This window comes from Caloenas nicobarica, chromosome 1 (assembly GCF_036013445.1).
Source record: "Caloenas nicobarica isolate bCalNic1 chromosome 1, bCalNic1.hap1, whole genome shotgun sequence".
NCBI lineage: Eukaryota > Metazoa > Chordata > Aves > Columbiformes > Columbidae > Caloenas > Caloenas nicobarica.
The window spans coordinates 189,585,468-189,611,276 of NC_088245.1; the positions used below are offsets into that span (position 1 = coordinate 189,585,468).

Sequence of the window (25,809 nt, forward strand, 5' to 3'; positions counted from 1 at the left end):
ACAGTTTAGTGTCTAGAAGGCAGACTGAACTCAAATTTCACCTGAATATAACATGAGAAAAAGTAGAAAGTTGATGCATTTGCTCTTTTTTTCCAGTAGCTCAACTTTGTCACCTCAGTTTCAAACTTCTTACTGAATTTGAATAAACACCTTAATGTTTGCGTATCGTTAGCAGTTTGTTTCATGAGTGGAGTTTCTACAGTGTATAAAAGCCTAACTTATAAACTACGTTTTGTGGCATGGCAAGAGAGTTAGTCGTAAAATGAACATGGGAACGTAGCATGCTTTCATTCAAACATTTTTCTCAACTTGGAAAGTAGTCCTCTGTAAGTGCCACGTATTAAACGTGAAGTCTCAAAGTGGAGCTCTCTTAAAATGTGTAAGTTTCTTAAACTTTTTCTCTTCTCTTGTGCATCCCTTAGGTTGAATTTCGAGATGTCTTTTGGGAGAGATATGGAGCTGGAGCATTTTGATGAGCGTGATAAAGCGCAGCGATATGGCAGGGGGTCCCGGGTAAATGGTTTGCCCAGCCCTACTCACAGTGCCCACTGCAGCTTTTACCGAACCCGTACTCTACAGACCCTGAGTTCTGAGAAAAAAGCCAAGAAAGTTCGTTTCTATCGTAATGGAGACCGGTATTTCAAAGGGATTGTATATGCCATCTCCCCTGACCGGTTTAGATCCTTTGAAGCTCTGCTGGCTGATCTGACCCGAACTCTCTCTGACAATGTGAATCTGCCCCAGGGAGTGAGAACGATCTACACGATTGATGGCTCTAAGAAGATTTCCTCCTTAGACCAGCTAGTAGAAGGTCAGCAGTAAGATTTGGATGTGTAATGTTGTGTTTGAGTCAGTTTTTGTCTAATCTGTTAAGTCTTCCACAAATAAGTAATGGTATTGTTCTTATTGATAAAGAAGGGGTCTCCAATGGTATAACTAGAGTTGTGAATATTTTAAATTGTGTAATAAAATATTGTTGGCTTGCTACTTATTTCCCTCTTGTTGAAAGTGTCTGACCTTTCTCTTTCTGTTAACCTAGTGTTGATAGTCCTAGATCTTGAAAATTGCACCTGCTGCTTCTTTTGAACTTGCATATTTGAAAATGCCAAGGAGAGTTTAGTCAGTTACATTTGGCCAGGTCCATGGTGCTGATGAAACCTACATGAAATTCACTTCTGATAGATTTTTTTTTTTTTTTTTTTTTTTTGAGTCTATACCAAGTGAAGACCTCCAGCTCTTTCCTACACGTAAAAATGCTGTAAGTAAAATACTGTCCTCTCATGGAGTGGCATGAATGAGTCAACCTGTTAAAAAAGCAGTATTGTCACCATGGTTCAGCTGGAGTAGACTGCAAACTTTCTCCCCTATAGCACTTCCCTTTTCCTTTTCCCCAGTTCATTGGAATCTTTACATTGTTTCCAAATAAAGCTAATATACCTACAGTATAAAGCATTACCAGTGATTTGGTCAGAACTGGCAAGTCTTGGTCACTGACAAACATCAGAGATGGTAGTTGCTAATTTGCCCATCAACAATGAATTTGTCACTCCTTCAGTGATAGTTTTGTTGGCAAAAGAAGCTGTCAGCGTTAATCGATTTTAATATTAGTCCTAGGATATTAATAATACATTTCACAAGTTTTACAAAAGCTAAAGTAGCTTTTCCAACATAAAGTGTGTCTGGCTTGCAGTGGGTTTCTTTTTGCCTGTGTAGGCCATAGCTCCTAGCATAAAACATCAGGATGTAGAAGATCTGAAGGCATTAACTAGCACATGGCCATAACTGAGGTTGGGTTTTGTCTGTAAGGTTTAAATGCAGGTGCTTGACTGTGTTCAAAGAAAATAAAGGTGGAACAATTTTGTCATCATTGCTTCCGTCTTGCCTCTGGCCCCAGTGTGCCATGGGCAAACCTGTGAAGCATGAACCTATAGCCACTGGAGAGCCAATCTAGAGTTGTAACAGAAAATGTAATTTCTTGATGACTTTCATTTTTAGCACCAAGTGAGAGAACTTGCAGTATCAGGTTGTAATGAGAGGATCAGAAGAATGGTAATATGGGTAGAGAAGGAAAAAAGAGTAATGTTGAATAAGGTCCCTGAAAGAGGAGGACATCTTTGCTTAGCAGGTGTTCAGCCACTGTTGAGTTGTCTGCTTTAGATATTGTAGCAGAGGAAAGCTTTTTAAGGAGTAGTTTTGAGAAGATGATATTCTTGATAATCCTTTTTGCATAAGAAGGAGAGTAAGAGACAACACGAAGATGCTCAAAATAGGAAAAAAAATGAAATGGTGGGATTGTCCATGTAAGTAAGGGATTTTGGGGTTAGAACCATAGTTTTAGTGAAATGGAAAGGAAACTGGTCTTAAGATCAATGTTATGAATTCCAGGGCAGAGTTAGAACTGCATTTGTCAGGACAGAATTTAATTGGTGGAGAAAATCAATTTCTGGGAGGAAACACGAATATTAATCAACATCTATTTAAAAGCAGTGTTTGTGCATTTTTTTCTTCTCAGTAGCAGTATAAATAATTGTGTTTATTTGATTGGTATGCTCATCAAGAAGCAAGTATCATTGATGTTAATGTTGATTTACACAGTCTTTTGCTGCCAGTCAGAATCAGCTTTTGAAAAGAAAGAACCGAAAGCACAAATAAATACAGCAACCTATAAGACTGATTTATTTTGGCATCCTAGAGAAGAATAATTCCAGTTATAAATCAGTCAGTCAAAATGAATGACAGTATCAAAACATAAATTTTATTTTAAAGGGCTTTGGGATTTCTTTTAGTTCTGTGAGACTTTCTTCCTTGCTTTCTCAGTGAACACATCCTCCCTTCCTGTGTATAGTTTTAAGCTGGACAGTCTTATTTTCTTGTGCCATTAACACTGGGATTTACAGACATTAGTTTTTGTGTGCAAGTAGAGAGCTACATCCTTGTTCTGCCTGAAAGTGGGCTTCTGTTTATTTGTAGAAAACTGCAAGATGGGTTATTTTGTTCCGTTAACCTTGTTGAGCTTCACTGTAGAGTACAGGTTCACATATTATTAGCTTGGTGATGGTTTTTATGTAAGGTCCTTTCACTCCTTACTGTACAAATTTATTAGAGTTTGGCTAGTCTGGTACAGCATTAATTAGCTTGAAGCTGTGCTTTGTGTTTAAATAGCTGGAAAATCACTTGAATTTTGCCTCTTGCCAAATGACGTTTGTGCTCAAATTATCGAAATACAAAGCATTGCTTTTGTCATGTTTGTCATGGTGAGATTATTCCCTTACCGTTTGAATTAATTTTATGAGATTTACGAATTTAGATTTTTTTTTTTTTTGGCATTGATTTTAGCAATTGCATTGTAAGGTAAATGTGTAAGGCCTTGATTTGGTGTTGGGTTTTTTTGCCTTTATGCCTATGAGGAAGTTACTGTGCTCTTATCTTCCCATATGGAACACGAAGACAGAGAAGCAACTAGCTCCTGGGGGAAACAAGGCAGCAGCCACTGTCTTTCATCCCAGAGTTAAATACATGGAACTGCATGAAAGATAGTCACAAAGGAAGAAAGATTGTAAAGGATCTGTTTTGCTTCAGTAATATTTAGTTCTGTCCTGCATGCAGTTCAAAGTTGGTAGGGGTGGATGCTGGTGCTGTAAATCATTTTGAGGTGCATGGGCACATCTTCCCTTTGTTTGAAACTAATGACTTCCATAGTTGTGGCGGTTTTTTTGTTTGGTTGGTTTGGTTGGTTTGTTTTTTTTTTTTTAGACTTGGAGAATGTGAGATTTGTTGAAATTTGATAAGAAGGGGTATGTACTATTGTAAAAAGTGTCACATGTTCTGTAACTCTTCTTCTGTCATCTTAGATGAAGGAAACAATGCAATAGATTCAGGTTACCTTCTCTTTGTCAGACCTGATGTTCAGGACTATCTTACCTTTAAAGAATGGTTTCCAAATACAGAATGACTTTATTCCCTAGGTATGACATATAATCAAAGCATGTAGAAACAATAAAGATGAAGTTGCTCTTAAGGCTAAATTGTCTAGATGCAAACAAGGTCTCAGGAAAGGACTAAACGCCTTTTGCTTTTCTGAAGTGTACCATCTTTAAAGCTGAAAGCACAGGTGGACAGATGGTTCTTACCCCCAAAATTACCTTTAAACAGTGTAACAGGAACAGTAATAGATTGTAAATGAGCATGATAACTCTGAAACAGAGTGTTTTTTTACAGTTTTTACTCCCGGGGTCATGCTATGTGGAACAAAGACCACAGAATCAATCCATAGCCAGAACAGCATCCCTTTTATATTAGTTTTTATAATAATATTACCACAGAGTCTTGAGTATGAACCAGAATCAATTATTTTAGGTTTCCACAATACCTACCACAAAAGATGAACCCTGCAGCAGAGAACTGGCAGTCAAAGACAAACCAAAAAACCCCAAACCACAAGATGGATGAGAGAGTACTGGAAAAAATAGTCACATGCCAATATTAGGTGCACTGCCAAACTATTGTAAAGATTTGTATGTCTGCGTGCACATTTTGCGTGGGTATGATGTCAAAAATGGTTTAAGGAGTAATCTGAAGAAGAAAAACTAATATCTCTCTGAGATTATCTCAGAGCTGTAATCCTCATTGAAGGAGCAGTTTGAAAGAGCACAGATATACCAGTTTTAAAATGTGGTAATGGCGGTAACTGGCTAATAATTCTTGAGAGATGTGAGCATCACTGCACTGGCAGAGGACGATGCCTCACATGAGGACTGTGAGAAGGCTCTTGCGGGTGGAGGCAGGCAGTTCGCGTTCAAAGAATTGCAAAATGGCTTTGGTTGGAAAAGACCCCCCAGATCGAGTACAACTGTTAAACTAACACTGTCACTAAACCGTGTCACTAAGAACCTCATCTATAGGTCTTTTAAACATCTCCAGGGATGGTGACTGCACCACTTCCCTGGGTAGCCTGTTCCAATGCCTGACAACCCTTTCCGTGAAGAAATTTTTCCTGATATCCAGTCTTAACCTCCCCTAGTGCGACTTGAGGCCATTTCTTCTCTTCCTATCACTTTTTACTTGGGAGAAGAGACCAACACCCTCCATGCTACAACCTCCTTCCAGGTAGCTGTAGAGAGTGATAAGGTCTCCTCTCAGCTTCCTTTTCTCCAGGCTAAACAGCCTGCCTTTTTTGTAGTGAGGGACCCAAAACTGACCACAGTATTTGAGGTGGGGCCTCACCAGAGCTGAGTACAGCGGGACAATCACTTCTCTAGTCCTGCTGGCCACACTATTCCTGATACAAGCCAGGATGCTGTTGGCCTTTTTGGCCACCTGGGCACACTGCTGGCTCATATTCAGCCAGCTGTCAGTTAACACCCCCAGATCCCTTTCCTCCAGGCAGCTTTCCAGCCACTCTTCCCCAAGCCTGTAGCGCTGCCTGGGCTTGTTGTGACCCAAGTGCAGGACCTGGTACTTGGCCTTGTTAAACCCCATACAATTGACCTCACCCCATTGATCCAGCCTGTCCAAATTCCTCTATGAAGCCTTTCTACCCTTTAGCAGATCAACACTCCTGTCCAACTCAGTGTTGTCTCCAAACTTACTAAGGGTGCCCTCAATCCCCTCATCCAGATCATTGATAAAAGGATTAAACAGAACTGGCCCCAATACTGAGCCCTGGGGAACACCACTTGTGACCAGCTGCCAACTGGATTTGGCTCCAGTCACCACAACTCTTTGAGCCCGGCCCTCCAGCCAGTACTTTGTCCATCACAGAGCACACCCACTCAGGCCATGAGCTGCCAGCTTCTCCAGGAGAATGCTGTGGGAAACGGTGTCAAAGGCTTTACTGATGTATAGGCAGATGCAGCAAAGGAGTTCCCTGCCTGTGGAGTGTTCAAAAGGCAGTGTTTCTTTGCTAAAGTGGTAGGCTGTGACAGAGTTCCTAACTTTGTATGTGGTTCTTGCTACTTCCACTATCACCTCATTTCTCTTGTCGCAGCGTTTCCCTCTCTACCTGCTACTACTGCTGCCTCCTTGACTCTGCCACCTGCTCCAGTGGTGCTGATGAGCAGCCCAGCCAGGCCAGACTGTAGGAAGTGATGATGTGGTCTCTGATGCACTCTGGACTTAATGCTCATTCTTCTAAGTCAATCCTACCTCAGCAGCTGGGAATTTATGGGCTGGCAAGATTTGTAGGCATATGTAATATGCTTTCAAAATAATAATATTAAAGCATCTGTTTAATTTTTTTGTAGAGCCGACGCTATGTGGACATTTGTTTAGAGGGTTGAATTTACACTGGGTATTTACCATGGACTTGATCCAGGGCTATCGAAGTTAGTGAAACTTGGACTGGATCCTGTGGCAGAAGTGCCTGCAATCCTTATATTGTTTAATAAACAAACAGCTGAATAATCCTCTTGCATAAAGTGGTAGAGGGTTGTTCTGGCACTGTTTATTTGATTATTTGATTTCATGAATTTGAGAAGATTCATCCATTAGCCAGTTGATTCATACTGTGTCCTCCTCGACAACTTCTTGGAAGATCCCATGGTTTCTTATTCTAGGTACTTCCCAGTTATTTGATTTTTAAGCACGTCCAATGCCTGTCTTGCTTGTAGCAGAACTGTGGAAGTTTGGGGAGACAGAGAAGGAGGAAGAATGTCTTTATTTTTTCACTTGGCTTTTGATGAGGAAAAAAAGAATTTTTAGTTGGAGATGAGCAGAAAGGATGATGTGTGAAAGAAGTAATTTAAAAGATCTGAGGAGATCTGATTTAAAGTTTCTGGTGCATCTGATTGCTAGGTGTGAACAGGTGTGCTAGGTCAGACCTCCTATAGATGCTCCATCTCTTTTGCACTGTTGCATTTTTTTCAAACACTGCAGAAAGACAGGGCAGCAATAATGTAGTTTAAGTAGGTTATTGCTCTATTAACGAACACATTTGGGACCTATTAGGTAGTAACTTATATTCAGGTCATCTTCCTTTTGCAATCTCTGGTCTGTGTGGTGAGGGATAGTCAGAATTCTTTGTCCTTTTCCCCCAAGAGCTTGCTCTTCTGCCTTCAGCATGTACAAAACCAAAGGGTGGAGGTGAAGAAGGGCAGGTGTGCCTATTGCACGGGATGCCGGGGGTGCCGGCCCTTTTCCTGTTCTCTTCATCTGTTTATTGCCCCATCTGTTGGGGGCAATGGACCACAATGAGTGACGGCTGTACTGACCAGCCTCACCAGGATGCCCCAGCACCAACCGCAATGTGCAGTTACTGGCAGTTCCTCCAGCTCTGGTGGGCTTGTAAATTAATTCTCCTTTCCTCATACGTACTCTGGTACAAGGACTCAACACTGTTTTCGATAAATTGGCAGTCCTGCTGCCTCACAAAGGGGTTGGTTATTCCCCCTCTGCATGCGTGGCTCAAACAGGTTCTTCATTCCTTCTCCAGGGTTTTTAAGACCAGCTAGCTTCTTTATGAAGCTATTTTAGGCCAAGTTGCCCTTAGCACAGAAAAGCAATTGAAATAATCCCTTTTAAGAGATAATGCCTTGATCGTTCTTGTAGTGAGAATATCAGCAAGCTAAAGGAAGGAAACTGACTGCTAACACCAATATGCCGAAGAAGGAATCAAACATTTGCATAAGGAAAGCCCCAGTCCTTACAGGCAGTGATTCAGTGTCTCCTTAGCAGCCGCCTTGTACACAAATATTATTTTTTAAATTACATTACATACATGAAGCATGTAATGAAATTCTGTCATGACCTATAAGAACTATCCTTCAGTGTTACATGGCTCTAGTGGTTCAGATGCATTGAATTTGGACAGGTGTGTAACTGCAGGTAGTAGGTTTTTGTGTCTTTTTTGAAAAATTATTTCTAAGCATAAACTGTGTTTTGGGATCTGTCCTATATGATTAGCTTTCTGATTAGCTTCTCAATGCTAAGATTTATTTTAATTTTTTCACATGGGATTTCCTGAAGTGTTGAGCAGTTGCATAATTTAAATTGTAGGATTACTGGTTCAAAACTGGCAAACAAGCATTATGTATTTTTTTTTTAAAGGTTAAGGCAACTTCCTCTTCATTTGCACTGTTGCTGTGAGGAGGCGGGGGGCTGTCACGAATGGGATACTTCCTAACATTTAGTAATTGCTTTTTTACCTAGATGTCAGATATCTCCAAACAGCTGAGTTGTCTGCCTTTTCTTTTTCTGGTGGCTATTGATAGTGTAATGGAGTCAAAATTTCATTAGTGGCAGCTGATTGCACTGTGAAACCCTCGCTCCCCTCTCCTGGGGAGCTGCAGTTTAACAGACATTTTCAGTGGGCTGTCTTTCCTATTCTTTTGTTTAATCCAGCATCTCCAAAGATTCATTCTTCAACAAGTGTTCTGTTACAAATCCAGCGTTTGGAGATGGTCAATTTCTTCCTCCAGCTGCCAGTTAGTCAAAGCTGATGTTTGTAGGCTGTATTTGTGCTTGGGCTTGACCCAGAGTAAGAGCTGATGGTGCTCAGTGAGATTACTCGTGCAGATGTGTTTTTCTGGTGCTCTGGAGCAAGCAACTTGCTGCTGGTGCTGCATATCTGGAGATCACAGCTTCTGTCTCCCTACAGGTACAAGTCACAGGAGCGAGGCTGTAGTCTGCACAGCAGTTATAGCCACATGTTACAAAAAAATAGAAACTAAAAAAAAAACCCCTGTGTCATCTCCTGATAGTTTTGGTGGGGAAGCAGTTGCTAAGGCAGAAGGTGGATTCATTGGACTAGTAAGTCATGCTACTTGTGAAACTTCTTTGCAGTCTTCTCTCATTAAGGTAACTGAAAAACAAGTGAGGATGAAAACCCTAGGTGAAAGCTTTTTGTCCTTTGAGATTTCCTATGTCTACAGACACCATGGATGCTAAAGGATTAGGTTAGACATTTAAATTTCTGTCTGCTATGAGCGTGGGTCCCACATTTGGGAAATTTAAGCTTGGATTTAAGTTTGTAGTGTTTTGAGTGCCTACAATGTGCTGGATGTCACCGTAAAGCAGGGTTTACTGATCTTAGGATCAGATAAAAGACACTTCTAGGACATAGGGGTTTTGTCCATTTAGTTTTTATTCTTACAGGCCTGACTCTAAGGACCCCTGTGAATGAGAACTGGTGTCCTTGGCTACCATCCCTGAAGGTTTATAAGCCCCAGCACTTTGCTTGGAGTAGAAACAGTATTAAATAGCAGCATTATGGGAGAATTGTCTGTATTTCTGTTTTCCTATATAAAATAGCTCTTACTAAATATATTTCATCTTAGAAGGCCTTGAATACCTCCAAGATATTCTGTAGCTAAATATGAGCCTCTTCAAGGAAAACAAATATATCTTGGTGCAAATATTTTATTGATGTAGTATAGTACTGTTGGAAATGAAGGAAGGGCAAACAGTCTGATGGTCGTATACACAAAATTGCTTTTGTAATAAAGAGCTGACATGTGCTCTTAAATGCTACATGGAACCCAGCTGACCTTTATAGCTGATATTAAAAATCATGTGGAATGCTATCCTTTCAAGAAGGTGCACCAAAAGAGTTCTTAATAAAGTAAAGGTAAACAATTAAGTAATGTAAATATTCTGGGTTCAACATGCATGGCCATTTGCTTATGCACCTACTCTTTGAGAAGTGAGTTTTAACATGAAAACTCGTTTTTAGAGGAATAATTGTTATTTCATGCAACTAAACTGAACAATTTCTCCAAAAGCACTGAACCTGAAAATCTGATTTTTACTCCTCCCACCCCAATCAAAAGAAGTTGCTGGTGGATTTTAAGTCTTACAGCAAACACAAATGGAGATAAGAATAAATTTTGTTTAAAAATTTCCAAAGGAGACTTCTGCAAAGTATTTTATAGAAGAGATAATTATTGTATTGAGTGCAGTCCTATTCATAGTAGGATATTTGTTTATTTTTTCCCTACAAAATACTATTAATGTTTTTAAAAACTTTTTAATTTTATGGATATGGTAGTGTGGATGCATTCTGACCTTGCAGTAATTGAGTAGCTCGTGCTAAAAATATAGGACAGAAACATGGATAAAAGAGAATATGGACTGTTTGATTGCTCTTGGATCATTATTGCAGCTAAGCCTTTCTGTTCTGATGTTACTATATGTATATATATAACTCTCTCATATATATAACAGATAAAAGGAAGAGCTTACCTTTGTCTCTTGTAAGGCTGATGTAAGCATTCCATCTCAGATTCCTTTCTTAACACTTTGGATGTTACTGCAAAGTGCAGATTAACTTGAATTCATATGATGATTAGTAAGCACTGGAAAGTTTTACTTAATCTCCCACTCTGTATTTTTTTCTGCTTTAAAAGAATGCTTTTGGAAAAAGTAAACAAACAAAAAACAATTAAAACCAAAAGTCTTTTTATGGTTCTTGCTTGATCTTATGCTCTCAGTGCATTTATAGAATCATAGAACTATTTAGGTTAGAAAAGACCCTTCAGATTATCAAGTCCAATCATAAACCCAGCCCTGCCAAGTCCACCACTGAACCATGTCCCTGAGAACCTCATCTACATGTCTTTTAAACACCTCCAGGGACAGTGACTCCACCAGTTCCCTGGGCAGCCTGTTCCAATGCCTGACAACCCTTTCCATAAAAAAATGGTTCCTAATATCCAATCTAACCCTCCCCTGGCACAACTTGAGGCCATTTCTTCTTGTCCTGTCACTTGTTACTTGGGAGAAGAGACCAACACCCTCCATGCTACAACCTCCTTTCAGGTAGTTGTAGACAGCGATAAGGTCTCCCCTCAGCCTCCTTTTCTCCAGGCTGAACAGCCCCAGTTGCCTCAGCCACTGCTCATAAAACTTGTGTTCCAGACCATTCACCAGCTTCGTTGCCCTTCTCTGAAATCTCTCCAGCACCTCAATGTCTTGTAGTGAGGGGCCCAAAACCCAACACGGGATTTGAGGTGCAGCCTCACCAGTGCTGAGTACAGTGGCACAATCACTTCTCTAGTCCTGCTGGCCACAGTATTCCTGATACAAGTCAGGATGCTGTTGGCCTTTTTGGCCACCTGGGCACACTGCTGGCTCATGTTCAGCCGGCTGTCAGTTAACACCCCCAGATCCCTTTCCTCCAGGCAGCTTTCCAGCCACTCTTCCCAGAGCCTGTAGCGCTGCCTGGGGTTGTTGTGACCCAAGTGCAGGACCTGGCACTTGGCCTTGTTGAACCTCATACAATTGGCCTCAGCCCAATCATCCAGCCTGTCCAGATTCCTCTGTAGAACCTTTCTACCCTTTAACAGATCAACACTCCTACCCAACTTGGTGTCATCTGTCATTATCTTTTCTGCTCAGTGATCCATCTTCACATGTTGCTCTGACTTCTTTGTCTTCTATTTGAGTCCTTCCACTGCCTTTCTGATAATTGCTGTACAGTGTTCCACTGTCCCAGCTTTGGAGCATCACACCAACAGACTTGAACTTCTGTGGCATCCAGGGCCTCATGTCCCAGTGGATTCCCCCACTGTGGATCCCCAGACTGTGCTAACTCTGTGTATCTGCCAGCATTCCTTGTGTGCTGCATTATCTCTGGGTTGCGTTTGGTGCCCTGAAACCTTAAAATTTGTGTCCAGGAGTGGAATTTAAATACTCGCTTTTCTTTTAACTATTGAACGATGAGGCTTGTTTCCTTAGGGTAGGGATCATTAGGAAAATCTTTGGTTCTTATGTGCTTTTTGGCACAGGTGGTACATCACTGTGTTTTGTCCTGTTTTTATTGTAATATCTTGGGCTAAACTGCTAACCTGAAGACCTCTACACTGTTACCACTCATTGAACTACTGAACCCAGAATAATTAAAGCATCTTGGATATTTTTTCTGGTATTCTTCAGGATAAGATTTTGTATTCTTTGTAATGGAGTTTAACTGCAGGCTGCTGGAAGGTGTGGTCTTGCTGGATCTGATATTGTGTTTCTTTTCTTTTTTTTTAAAATTTTTTTTTTATTTTCTTCAGCCAGAGGGTGAAGTGGATCAGCTTGTTTCAAAATTAGTATTGCCTTGGTTATGTTCAATTAGATCAACGAATTGATCCAACTCACCCAGTGCGACTGGCAGTGCAGCCACCCAGTCAAGCCCAAGGGAGAGGTTGGGAGCACCCAAGCAGGTTCCCCCTTTTTTGCAGCAGCCTGCAGCTGGACTGGATTAAGGCGTTACTGAGCAGAGACATGCTGGTGTTTTCCGGCTATGTTATATTATAGTTCTCCAGAAATTGTGGTTGTGGTAATTGCAAAAATATTTTATTGTAGACAGTGTTCCAATAGAAATACAAGCTACAATCTATGTTTTTTTCTTTAAAATATGGTCTATTTGTTGTGAGAAGGACTCTGTAATTACTACTCTTTGCCTTCCTTTCCTACCCATATTATATGTTGAGTCAGTAGAATAATACAGTGAGATTTCTTGCCTAGATGTATCCTGGGTTTATGCTACTTAAGACTTTAAATAGTCAAGTGTTGACAAATCTCCTCTGACACTTTCATCCACCTCTTACAGAAAGCTATTTGTAACCTATAGTTTTTGATAATGTTTCATTTTATTTCCTCTGAAATGTTTGGGGCCCGCTGATTTTTTTAGGAGCGGGCCATTTAAGCGTGAAGGGTTTGGGACTACTGTGATAATGTGCTGGGGCTGGGCAGCTGATTAGATATGAACACCACTTACTGACAGCAGCGATTCCCACTGCAGATGGTGTTTTCTGAAAAGAAAACTGCTACTTTCAAGGATTTTTTTTTTTTACCAGCATTTTCTGAGTGGTTAGCTGACAAGTGATCTTTAAAAGATGTTTTATAGTCTGTAGCACTTGAGAAGGGAAGAGATCAATATTTTATATGCGGTAGATCAAGAATGATAAGAATAATGTTTAGTAATTTAATTAGGTTTCTTACTTTCCTGTTTGTTTGTTTTTCCTCCACTCTCCAATCTGACTTACCAGTCTGGCATTTTTGTTTTGACAGGGGAAAGCTATGTATGTGGTTCCATAGAACCCTTCAAGAAACTGGAGTACACTAAGAATGTAAACCCAAACTGGTCAGTGAATGTTAAGACAACTTCTACTTCTCGTTCAGTGCCGTCTCTTGCCACTGCTAAAGGAGGTACTCCAGATGCAAAAGAGAATAAGGATTTCATTAGGCCTAAACTAGTCACTATCATCAGGAGCGGAGTGAAACCACGGAAGGCAGTCCGGATTCTGCTCAACAAGAAGACAGCACATTCATTTGAACAGGTTCTCACTGATATAACCGATGCCATCAAGCTGGATTCGGGAGTGGTTAAACGCTTATACACACTAGATGGAAAACAGGTAAGAATTTTCATTATTATTGTTCTCAGCATGAAGAAAATGTAGTTTTCCAAAAGGAAGAGAATAGCACATTAGTAAAAAATTACTTTTCTCTACAACATAGAAGCAAGCCTTCCGCTGCTTATAGTGTACTTAAAATCCGTGAGCAGTTCAGGAATGTATCACGAAGCATTACTTGGCCTCAGCGATGGTCTTGCCATTTATGATAAATAATAGCTCTAAATCTGTCAGTTGAAAGTGTGATGTGGTTTTGGCTCTGCATGCCGGAAATGTAGGATGAAGGATGTCATTTTAAAGAACCTAATTCTGTTAACTTATTTCAGCTCTTTCTTGCAGCAGTTTTGTGAGTCATTATACTTGCCTTTCCATAAACTGTGAGAACAAACAGTGAGGACACATTCCACCGTGATAAATGCAGGACTACTGCTGTCCAGAGTGACCAAATGATAAGTCTTAGTGCATCTAGAATGGATTATCAAGAAGGTGCAAGCTTAAAAAATGAGTGAGCTTTTTCCCTTTTGCAGGAAAGGAGGTAGGGTTATGTGTGGTGCCCACATTTATTGAGGAGTTTCTTGCAGGTTACATATTATTTTTTCTATGACATACATTCAAGCAGTGTCTCTTTTTTGCTGACTTATTAAATTGTGGTAGGGTGTGATTTTGGGAGGCTTCTTACTGAACTTGGGGATAGAGGGACAAGAAAAAATATTACAGAGTAATCCTACTTCTTTTTTGTCTTTCACTTTATTTGTAATTTATCTACGGACATGTATTAATTATAGAAAAACTGGAGAAGCCGTTAACCTGGTGAAGGGCAAGGCTAATTTCAGCATGACCTGAATTGATTTGGAGCAATAGTGACTCTAGAGAAATAAGGCAGATACTTGCATTTACAAATGTAACTTATTAAACTGAAGAAATGATAGAGGTATAAAACATGGGTAGAAAGATGAGCGAACAGTCCGAGAAGCTAGAAGCTGCTGGAGACCAAGATATCTCTGCTGTGATGTGGCTGTGTTTTCCAGATTCTAGGTTCAATGGTTCACAGATATACAGCTAACATTGTAGCTATCAGGACATGATCCAAAATATGCTTGATGCAGGAAAATACTCGGTCAGCTAGATCTAGTGGTGCTACTAACATGTCTGTAGTTACTGGGGTTAATGTGCAGCACAGCTCTGGAAACAGCTACAGCAGCACCCTCTGATCTTGGAGAGGGCTGGTTAATGGACAAGCTGCTTATTCAGAGCACTGGTTCAAATCGAGGCCAAGTCTGGATTGACCAAAAGTTCCTTCCATCTGCTGTTTTGTATTGATAACCTCTGACACCAGTCACAGACAGTAGTTTAGTTCTTGATGACTCTGTACGTGCCTGTAATGATCCTATTACTGTGACTTCATTGGGAACTTTGACCTAGAGCAGAAATGTTGATGTAAGGTTCTTTTTGCCTGCAGCAAAAGTAAAGTGTGTGTCTGGGGAAACTCTCTGTCCTTCTTACCTCGCCTCATGCTCCGGGGAGCACTAAGACTGGTAATCTTGAGGAAGGAGTTGGGATTTTAAAGCTGCAGAGATCAGTGGTGGTCTCTGCTGTGACCTTGACCGAAATTCCTGCAGTTCCTGCAAACGCTCTCAGTAAAAAGGGACGCCTATCTGTTTTGCATTGTATATGTAAATAAACTTGTGGTTTAGCTATGAAGAAGTGCAGACTGGAAGGATGCCCACATGGCCTGTTGTCTCCTGGGTAATGTGCTCACTTTAATTTTTTTTGTTTGTTTGTTTTTGTATTCCAAACTCTGCTTTAATGGTTGTTCTAAAATGAAAAAAATACCTTTACACCTGTTTTATAGCTCTAATTGCTGAAAGTAAATAGTACTGTCCTGCTACTGGGGGGAAAAAGGAAGACCAGGTTTTCATGGCCCTGATATTGCCAAAATTCAGTTGTCAAGCCATGGGATTTGAGATGAGCTGAAATCAGTGGTGTACTGGGACATTTGTTACCTGCCTCGTAGCCTGAAACCCTTGTGTCTAAAGGCTCTCCCAGGACATCGGTGTCTCCCCACATATTCACTCCTCCCCATCCTGGCTCTTGCAATGGCACAGCTGGATGCCTGACCCCACCGGTGAGCGCAGGGTTTAGGGGAAGGTGTGTGTGTGTCCTGCCAGTGTAACGGTGGCTTTGCTTGCTGCACGCACAGAGCAGCTTTGCTGGCAGAAAGAGAAGCGAATGACCTGGCGCTCTGCGGGAGCAGCCTGTTGCTCACCCCTGCGTGGGGAACTCATTGGTTGCCTGTGCTGCTTGGCAATTGCTGCTCCATTTTTCTCTGCCAAAAGCCTGATCTCCCAGATGGTGCTGGGGGCACAATGATGGATTTCTTTATTGCTAAACTGAAGCTGTGAATGATTACTGGGAGGAAATCCATGGTAAATCCAAAATTTTTCCAGTAGTGTTTATAGGTGGGAACTTCTACTGTTGACTTCTGTTGGAGCTTCGATGGTTCTGGAAACGCCTGTGTTCAGTGGTTAAGTCTAACAAATCTGTGATTAAATCTTTCATCACTAACTTAAAAAGCAATAAAATCTTAAAGCTCTGAGCAAAGAAAAGTAATTTACTCTAAGGATAAGAGAATAAAGCCCTCCTAAGATTATTCTTTGGGAATGTAACTTGGAAGAAAAGCTATTCTGTACAGTCATCTCTTGTGAGTTATTTTATGAGGCCAACACTGAAATTGCCCATCCATGGCAAAAGTTGACAGGAATTCCATATATTGTTAGTGCAGATGGGCAATGAGGTATGCATAACATTGTTGGGTACTATTGTTAGATACCTCAGGCTAATCAAAAGAGAGTAGGGGTCAGCGTCTTAACTGGGCATCTGAGTCAGGTGATTGTCCCATACTGACACTACACATTGAGGAACTGAGCTTAAATGCTCTCCTTCCAACAGCCTGGTTAGTTGTGATGTTTTGATTTGCATGTCAAAAAGTCATAAATAAATATTGTGCTGGTTAAAAGTAATTTAAATACTGGCCTATAAAATTTGATGATAATGTAAAGAGCTTGTCTTAATGAGACAGGTAGTGCTTGGACAGTCAGTACCTGATGAAATTTATGATTGCTAAGAAGAAAGTTCTTCTATGATGTCCAGTTTCTTCATCCATCCCCAAAATTCCTTCTTAGTTTTGCAAAATTCATTTATTTTTGGTGCACTTGGTGCTTTGTGGGTGTTTCTGAGAACTCCAAGGAGCTTAAGTTGGTGTGTTGTAGTAGCTCTTTCCTTTTTCTAATGCTGGAATAGCAGAAGAAAGGAGATGGGGGCTGAAACAACCCCCAAGAAAACAAACCCTGACACAATGAACTGATCTTGTTCTCATCGGGTCAGTACCAGTTCAGAGACTGAAACTTAATATTTTCTAGTATTTGGTAGGTGTTTACTTTGGATTTCATGCATTTAATTTAGTTTTCTTAAAATGTATTTCTCCTTGTTACAAACAGGGTGACTAGTGGTTTATCAGCACTTCCTTATAACTCATGTCAGTATAACTCATGTCAGAATCTGTATTTTGACTTCGAGTTTTCTGAAACTTTGAATTAACTTAATTTGTGCAAAAAGGGGCACAACATACAACTGTAGTCTGATCGTATAGCACATTGGTGGCCTCCATTTAGCATACTCTAGCAGTTAAATTATTAATGATTCCTCAAAGCCGGATAGGTTTCATACTGTGTCTAGAATAGTGTATGTGTATTTTTATGGTTATACTTATTATTTCTAATTGTACAAGGAACTGATGCTGTTTGTACTATGGAGGAAGAGAGAGAATCACTTCCCTGTAAGATACTGATGGATCTGAAGAAGATAATGGGACTCTCAGAAGTGTTTAAGAGTCTTAGGAGCTCAGGCCAAAATTAAAACCTATCCAGGGGGAGGTCTTGAAGTGTTCTCCTTCCCAACTTTGCTGTGCAAGGAAAATAAATATAGAATGAGTAGGTTTAATGGCTGCCTGTAGGAATTCAGATCATGAGGGCATACACTTACTGGGAGTATTACTCATATTTTTTAAGATTAAAAGGTTATTTGAGTGCATGAAAAGACACTGTTAGCATTGACCCTTAATATTCTCAGGTACTTGTGCCAAGAAGGAACACTTTCTCATAGATAAAATATGTCTTGCTTTACTGTAGCTGCACCATTTCAGTTTGGTTTTTAACCTTCCCTTAACAGAAGGTGTCATTTTTGGTTTGATGTGCATTAAAATATGGTTTTCTAAAAGGCAGTGTGTGGACACACAATGCAAACATCAAGGGTACAAGCTGCCCATGGAGACAGAGGCTGGTTGCTTCATTGCAAGCTGATTTCACTGTTTTCTGTGTACTGATGCACTTCTAGAACAACACCGAAGACTAAAATGGGAGAATACTAATGAAGGTTACACATAACAGCAAAGTTGTGAAACACTACAATTTTTAGAAGTGTTATGGTGTGTATATTTGTACAAGGTATTTACAATTTGGATGTTTAGGCAAAGACTAAAGTTTGGACAAAAGTGCTTTATGACCTTCTAAGTCCTCCATGTGCTTTCGGAAGAACAAATATCTAGTTTACAATGAGACCTACTTATTTGAACAGGTGGTTTGTTTAGCTTAACTACATGCAATCATGCAAATTAATTTTCAGATTATACGTTATGCTGTGGATTTGTCAATAGACAGCTAAGTGGTCGGTGGCAGAGATACCAGAATAAAAGTCACTATCTGTGGGGGTTTTTTATGTTATTTTAAATCAAATTATCTTTTCAAATATGGTATACAGGTACTGTTACTTAAAGACATCCCTTACAGAAGAGTGTGTGAGAGGCATAGGGTGGAATTGGAGTGATGCCCTCCATAACCTTGCTTGAAGCCATTAAAATAACTTTTAAAAAAATTGTGGCTGCAAGGAGAGGGAACATCACAGTGCTGGAAAGACTGAATCTTCTTCATCGAGTGTAATGTGCTTTAACTTTTTTTTTATTGGAAGCCCCCTCTAAAGAGGATATCTTATGATACAAACAAACTCCCTTTCCTATGGACCCTTCTCTGTCAAGGCACCTAATATCTTCAGTTTTTAACAGGGAATTAATAGTACTGTTTTAAGAAAGTACTCTCTCAAAAAAAGAAAGCAATTATTTGTACCCATGCCTAAACTGAGCCTGTGCTTTTTTATTGTTCTTAGCAAGTGGAAAGCATTTGGTAAATATGTCTGTATTCTGTAGTAAATTCCTGGCCAAATCTACCCTTTTGTAGAATGGATTAATTTCTCAACTGTCTGTCTCTAGACCTGGATTGTCCTTGGTATGGAAAAGCCTATGTAAAGCAAGGTAGGTATTATTCATGAAAATACATTCTCTACTTAGCATTTGTGTAGTGTATGTTATACAACAATCTAGGCAAAATGAATGTTAAACGAAATAAAATTTATGTGCAGCAAGTGACTCGTTTTGTGTGTGCTCTGTAATTTTGATTCACATCAGCATTGGTGATCACTTCCATTCTTAATATAGAAGGCACATTTAATTTTAAGGGTGCTTGGTTGTGCGTCTTCCTTTTCTTTGTTCTTCAGTTGTAGGTACAATCCACTTGAGATGCATGCCACTTAAAATTATTTGTACTTTGAAAAATGTGGACAATAAACGCTATTTTATCATCTGTATGACCCCTCTCAAGTGCAGTAACTTTAACTTCTTTTGTTGGAGTGTTTGGAGTTCCCTGCCAGCCGCAGGCACATAGGGTGCTGTTGGTTGACCAGAGACCTGTGGTGAATTCTCTGGGGTGTAGCTGTGCAGATACTGACTAATTGGGAATGAACATTAAGTAAGATGCTTTCTGCGCATTACACAAGCATTTTAACGGTGAAGCAACAGCTAGGGAAACTGGTGCTTATGTTTCTGAGGTAGTACTTTAATATTGCACTTGGGGACCTGAAATTCATTGTGCTTACACTGTACAAACTGTTCCTTCCTCAGGGGCTTCTAATGTGAATGCTGGATGGCCATACCCCTCAGAAAATACCTGTGCTGCTTAGTTTTACACATGAAGTTTAGGGCGCTATTTGGGAGATGCTGACAGAGCACCATGTTATGTAGCTGTGCAAGAGACACTCTCCAAAACCAAAGAGCATCTCTCCAAGCTTTTAATCCACCTCACTTTCTCTTCTTCCTGCCTGTAGTATATTTAATAAAAACCATTTTTCTTTCTCTGGAAGATGTATAATTTCTGGCTTTGGTATTTTGAAACCGATTTTGGGGAAGGACTTAAAACATGAGGACTTTTTCTCAATACTGGGCAAAAGACCCCTTCCTGAAGACATGATAGACTGAAAAAAAACAGAAAAAAATAAATCAGTGTCTGAATATTGCCTCTCAGTAGATGATGATGGGCAAGAGTCTCATGATTCCCATTGAGAGAAGTGGACATCCATTACAAATTAGACTATTAAGAAAAGCATCAAAATCTGGTTCAAAATAATTTAAAGACATGCTGGTGTAGACAGTTTTCTGGCAGGTGGTGTTATCCTGGTGTTAGAGGTGAGCTGTGATAGGTCCTTGAACCCTTGTGACTCTGGGCAGGCTGTTTTGATGTCATGTTATGACATTGACTAACAATTTTAATTGTTCCTCAAATAAAGTCTTCTGTAAAGGAGTGAACAGAAGCCCATTCCTAATTGAAAGCAGTGTGGTCATTCATTTGTCTAGAGTCCATTCCTATTAAGCTGAGACTGACAACTGTGTTTCTCAGTCTCTAAAGGCTCTCTCACAAGAGGAGTCTCCAGGGTTGCTAACTGGCATCCCTTAGGAACTATAGGCTGACTTTGAAAATTAACAAGAGAAGATGCCATCGTCTGTGACCTTTAGTTTGACTTTCATGCTGTGCAAAAGAAAAGCTGTTTTTCAGTAAGACTGAAAACTTGTGTATCTGCTTCACTATGCTTTAAATACAACAGAAGTTGAACTTACTATCCTATAACGTGAGCCAGCTACTTATGAGAGAGTTTACGCAGAGTCAGAAGCCTTTTTTAAGGAAGAATAATTTCCAGCTCCTCAAAGGTGGAGTATCATATTTTCTCAGTGTGAGGAAGGGTACCTCAGTGGGAAGGAGACGATGGTGTCATTCAGAACTATCAGTTACTAGAATAAATGTCCTTTTCCTTTACATCTGGACTTTGCTTCTTTATTTTAAATGTACAGTATAACTAAGAAGAGCTGCTTTTCTCATGAAATTCTGAGTTGTGTATTTGCTGACTAGTGGTGGGGGGAAGGCAAAGCAAATGCAAACATCGTCAACTGTATGGTGGTTTTGGGTGTGGGTTATTTTTTTTTTTCTTATTTGTTTGGTGAAAGAGGACTTGGAAGAATGCTTGCAGATTTCTCTGATGATGTTTTATGATTATTTTGTGGAGACAGGTGTGAGATTACTGGTGATCATCGAAAGAAGTTTCTACTGCTCAGTAACATGCAGTCCTCAGGACCAGATAGATCCTCTGTCAACAGCCGAAATCTTTGTGATGCTTTCAAATAGCAGTCATCCTAAACTTCCTCTGTTCTGCTCCCCGGTTCTGCTAAGATACTGTATTTCCTGGCTTTCACTGAACAAGCTGAGCTCAATAGTTTGAAGTCTCTACGGTGTGTATTGTCAAACTGTTGTGTTCACTGCAATGATTTTATTTTTACTCTCTGAAACTGTGATTGTTAGTAATATTTTTTTTTCACTGGCATAAGTAAGTGTCATGTATGCATTTCCTTTCTCTGGAGTGGTATGATGTAGCAAGACTGTAAAAAGGGTAATGAATCTTGGATTTGCTGGGTTGTTTCTCTTCCTTCTAAAACTAGTTGTTACAAGAGGATTAAGAATTCCCAGCCACTTAACAGAATTCATCATCAAAAGAAAAAACTATTTTCCTTTCATGGGTTTTTGTAGCACATGTGTCTTTAAAACACCACAAAGTGTAATTGACAGTGGCAAAATAGTCCTAAAATGACTGATGGTAGAGGAAATGGTAGTGGCAGCCCAATTTTATACCTTGTTTTTCTAATTAAACTTTTACGAACCCAGATTCTTTTCTGAAACTCCAGACAACTGTGAAGTATCTTATTTTCAATACTTTCCAGTTTCTCAAGCCACGTGCTTTGATGTCTCTTACAGCGAGTGGCAAGGAACACACGTGTCTTTGGATAGTCTGCCCATTTGGTCTGGAATTGCCTCTTGTGGTTCTTTTTCGGTAGACAGCAAGTCGAGGGCAATGACATACTTCTCAGGTACTCATCAAGTTAATCAAGATGAATCCAGGTCTCTGCCTCTAGAAGGATTCTTTCTTAAATGGACTCTGCTGTATATAGAAATTGGAGATGCAATTCTATTTCCTTGCTCTGTGTGTCTGAGGATTTCTGCTGTGAATTTCAGTAGAAGTAGGACTGAGACTTGGAGGATGTTCAACAACAATATTAAGTACTATTAAATCAGTGATGTATAATGTTTTCTGCCTCTTCCCCCCTCCATTCCTATTAAAGCTTGAAACTAATTTGTTCAATCCTGTAGGAAGTATTGACTTAATCTCTTCTGAATCTATGTCCTCACTACCGTGTGCCAGTTTATGGGGGCAGAATGTCCAGACTCAATCAGATTTAGGAACTAATACAATTACCAGTTGGCTAAAATATTTCCATTGTACTGAATGAAGACAGTAGAGCTTTGAAAACAGCTTAGATTTTTATAAATAAATCAAACTCTTTTGAGACTGTTTGCCTGATGTCACTGGTGAATGATATGTGACAAAGTATATATCACATATAGTTTGTTCTTAAATTTTATTAAGTACTTTGTGTTATGTTTCCCAAAAATATCCTTTTGAAGTAGGTCAGACCATTGGCTACAAGGAGGTGTTTTTGCTTGAGAATGCTGCCGAGGAGAGAATCGAGCTTTTTCCATAGGACAGAATTCTTGAAGTCAGGGGGAGAAGGGCGAAGAAGTCTCTGGGGACTTGAGGCATGCAGGCCTGGGTATGGTACTTCACACATTGATAAAAATGAGTACAAATGGATGTGAAATTATCAGAGATAAGTGAGTTTAAGTTTAGAAAGCAAGACAGAAGGCTGTACTATGCTCCCACTGGAACCAGCAAAGCATTATAGGGTTTTGAATTCAGAGTTGGATGTTGCTGAAAATAAAACTCATGTTAAGTAGTTAAGGCTGATTACCTCTCCCAAATCAGTTGTTCTGGTGGATTTGGTTTTCCATTAAATGTTGGATCTCAGAAACTTCCTTTAAATAAAACTCCTCTGAGCTTTAACAGCTTAAAACTGTAAGAGACATTTACTCATGGAGTGAAATCTCAGTTTGAACTGCTTTTCATTATCTTTTTGGCTTGGTTTAAGCAATGACTTTCTCAAAGCTGCCAGACAGTAGGGGAAGATTGGGGGCATCTTGTGGAATAGCCAGGGTAGAGTGCCTTTGATTAAAAGGGAAAGAAGACAGACATTGTCAGAAATGCACACGCTGACTTTTTAAATAGAAGAATGTTTGGTGTTTAAAATACCTTCACCTGCTTCTCCCTACAGCCAGGTTGTATGTCTGTTTTGCATTAAATTGAATTGCAAACCACAGCTGCTGCTATAGAGCACGTATCCAAAAGCTAAACCTTTGACACTTTCTTTATTCTAGTTGTCACTGAAATATCCCACTGTCTCATGTTGCCTTTCTTGATTTCTTATCTGCCTCTGAATCATTTATCTGTTTCTGAAGGTTTTCTAGGAGACTCCTTCATTTTGTTTGAATTTTTAAGTGTTCTTCTTGTGTATTTCAGTATTATCTGTTTTTATCATTTCTAGTTGCAACTCCCATTCTTTTAAAATCTAGAAAAATTTCTGGGAAATGGCACTTTTCTGTGGAGTGAAATGGTCTCCTGAGCACAACCTCTAGATTCTATAGTCCAGCTCTTCTGTTATGTTTGTATATCTTGTATGCTTATAATCAAGATTTCTTTAACCTTCTGCTGTTTCTCCGTGTATGAAACTGTGTTTCCATCTTACGCCCACACAAAATCTGAGTTAGAGCTAATGCAATATATGGAGTGTTTAAGTGGCATACTTAACGCTTCTTGGAGAGGAAATAACTTTGAGAAGGAGGTGAGTGTAACACGCATGTGTTGTGGGAAATGATCCTGGCACACTAGGCACTGATAATGAGAAACCCTGTGTTCACATGAGAATAAACTCATGCGTGCCATAAGTCTGTCTCAGTGCTTAAGAATAAAAAGTGTAGAAATATAGAAGCTCATGATCATGATCAAGTGCATATATGACATTGTCGATTTTGTTTTCTCTGAAAAAAAAGGCGGCTTAGAGGCTTTAGGGGAAAAAATGGGTATTTGGATGTTTCGGTTTCTAAACCAGAACACATCTGTTCTGGGGCAGATTGAGGAGCATTGCAAATACTCTGGAGGAATCTGTTTAAATAGAGTGTGATCTTGATGAATTGGGAACATGGACTGCAATCAGTGTAAAATTTAATAAGGCAAATATGAAGCAGTTAATGTAGGAAAGAATAATCAAATGGCCTATCAGAAAAGAGGAACAAAAACCAAATGAGGGTGCAGTAAGCATATGTGGAGGTTTTTAGCACGAGAATTTCATTGCTATGAGGTGATGGAAAAATGTATGTATGTAGGAGAATGAGATGTAAAAGTAAGAAGTATTTAGTGGTTGTACAGTTGATTAGGATCTTTGTGAAAGCATTTGTTGACATCTGCTTTTTTCATCAGGGATAGGCAAAACGAAATTTCTGTACTTTATGTATAAACAATTAGAGTAATACTAGCATTGATTGCTCTCACTATGGTGAGCAAAGTTCAGGAGAGACATAGTACCTAAAGGGATGGAATAGGAAGAACAGGGCTATTCTAACTGGCTGAGAACTGGGAGCACTGATACTTGAAGTTTTCACTTGGTTTTGGTTAAATTTAGCAACAAATAAACTTGAGATCAACATTCAGTATCGGTACTATAGACATGCCAAGCAACTAGGTAAGATCTCACTGGGGCTCCATTTCTATAATGCAAGATTGAAAGGAAATGAAACCTTTTATAGTCATGTATAAGTATTTCAGTAGTTAATAAAATGTCTGACATTTTCAGTTAAAGTATTTGTCAATTGAATACCTTTATCCAATAACTTTTGTTTTTGACAGAAAGCTATTCAGTTGAATGTTTTTTAATCAGACCATTTCATTAAGACAGAGGCAAGAAATAATGCCGTGAAGCTAAAATTAGTTTTAAAACATTTACTAGATTTTAAATGTAGGACCAGAGGAGCAGATGGGTAAAGACATGTAAGAGTCATTATAGATGAATAGCGTTTGTAGGAATAACACCTTCCTGAAAAATGCTTTCCACCAAAATTATATTGCAGCTTTATTTAAATCTTGTTTAAGCAGCAGTATTTAAATGGGGGTCCTGGTATATAGCCTGTTGTGTTTTATACTTCGGTTTTTTGTGGGGGGGGAGGGACGTGGTGAGAACGAAAGGACGAGACTTTCCTTTCTCTGACAAGTCTTCAATGACACTGTAGGAGGAGTAGCTTTTAAATGTGGCATCCCTGTAAAAAACGAACCCTTCTGTCTGCAGATGGAGGAGGGCTGTCCTAGAAAAGAGAATTAAGCTCTGGTTTATCTTGTGTTGAGTCCAAGTGAATGCCAGTCATCTTTCACAGCATACAGTAGGAACTGTTCTTTTAAATGTTACAGAAGGAGGGGGAGAGGAACAACTGAATGTCACAGTGTACCTCTGTAGGAAGAGGAAAGCTTTAACGGTGCTTCTTCTCCTATAGGCAAATAATCAGAAGGATCACTGAAATAAGAGGTGAAAAATGACCTACATTGTGGCTAATACTGATTGAAGCTCTTCACCACTGTCTCCAGTTCCTTCCCTGGGCAGGGGAGGTTCTCCCTTGCCTGCAGTTTCAAACTGCAGCATCTTGTCCTGCTGTGGCATAGGAACAGGAACATTATGATGTTATGCAGTCATCAAGCTTAACTTTTTTTTTTTTTTTAAGCAGCCTGTCATGACTTAACATCATTCTGAAATCTTGAAATGACAGGCAGCCTTACAGCTCCAGATTTTCTCCCCCAAAAGAGCAAAGGTAGAGTGCATGGGAAGTTTTTGTATCCCAAATCGATGGTAGTCTGTCTGTAGAGTAAGTGTTTCCGTTCTTTGGGAACAAAGCCTCACTAAAAACATGTACCAACTTTCCTTAGCTTCTATTCTGTATTGTTTTAGATTACTCCCTGGAAATAAGTCTTTAAACTTTGTACAAAAAAACTCCGAACAGATTAGCAAAGGTGACAAGTCATTTTCAGCTTGTCAAGTAGAGGTGGAACAGCTTTCTGAGGTGCAGTGGGTGTGTGCTGCATTAGAAAGAACAAAGATGCTCCTTCTGCCTGC

General features: G+C 39.7%; 1 protein-coding gene across 7 annotated transcripts in view; it reads left to right on the forward strand.

The window, feature by feature from the left end:
- The first annotated feature begins 435 nt into the window (after positions 1-435).
- Positions 436-25,809, forward strand: part of DCLK1 (doublecortin like kinase 1) — a 240,352-nt gene continuing 214,978 nt past the window's right edge. For all 7 annotated transcript variants that reach the window (XM_065634183.1, XM_065634192.1, XM_065634227.1 and 4 more), the window contains exons 1-2: positions 436-811; positions 12,991-13,337. In XM_065634183.1, the coding sequence (XP_065490255.1) occupies positions 436-811; positions 12,991-13,337 (723 nt within the window). The remainder of the gene's footprint in view (positions 812-12,990; positions 13,338-25,809) is intronic.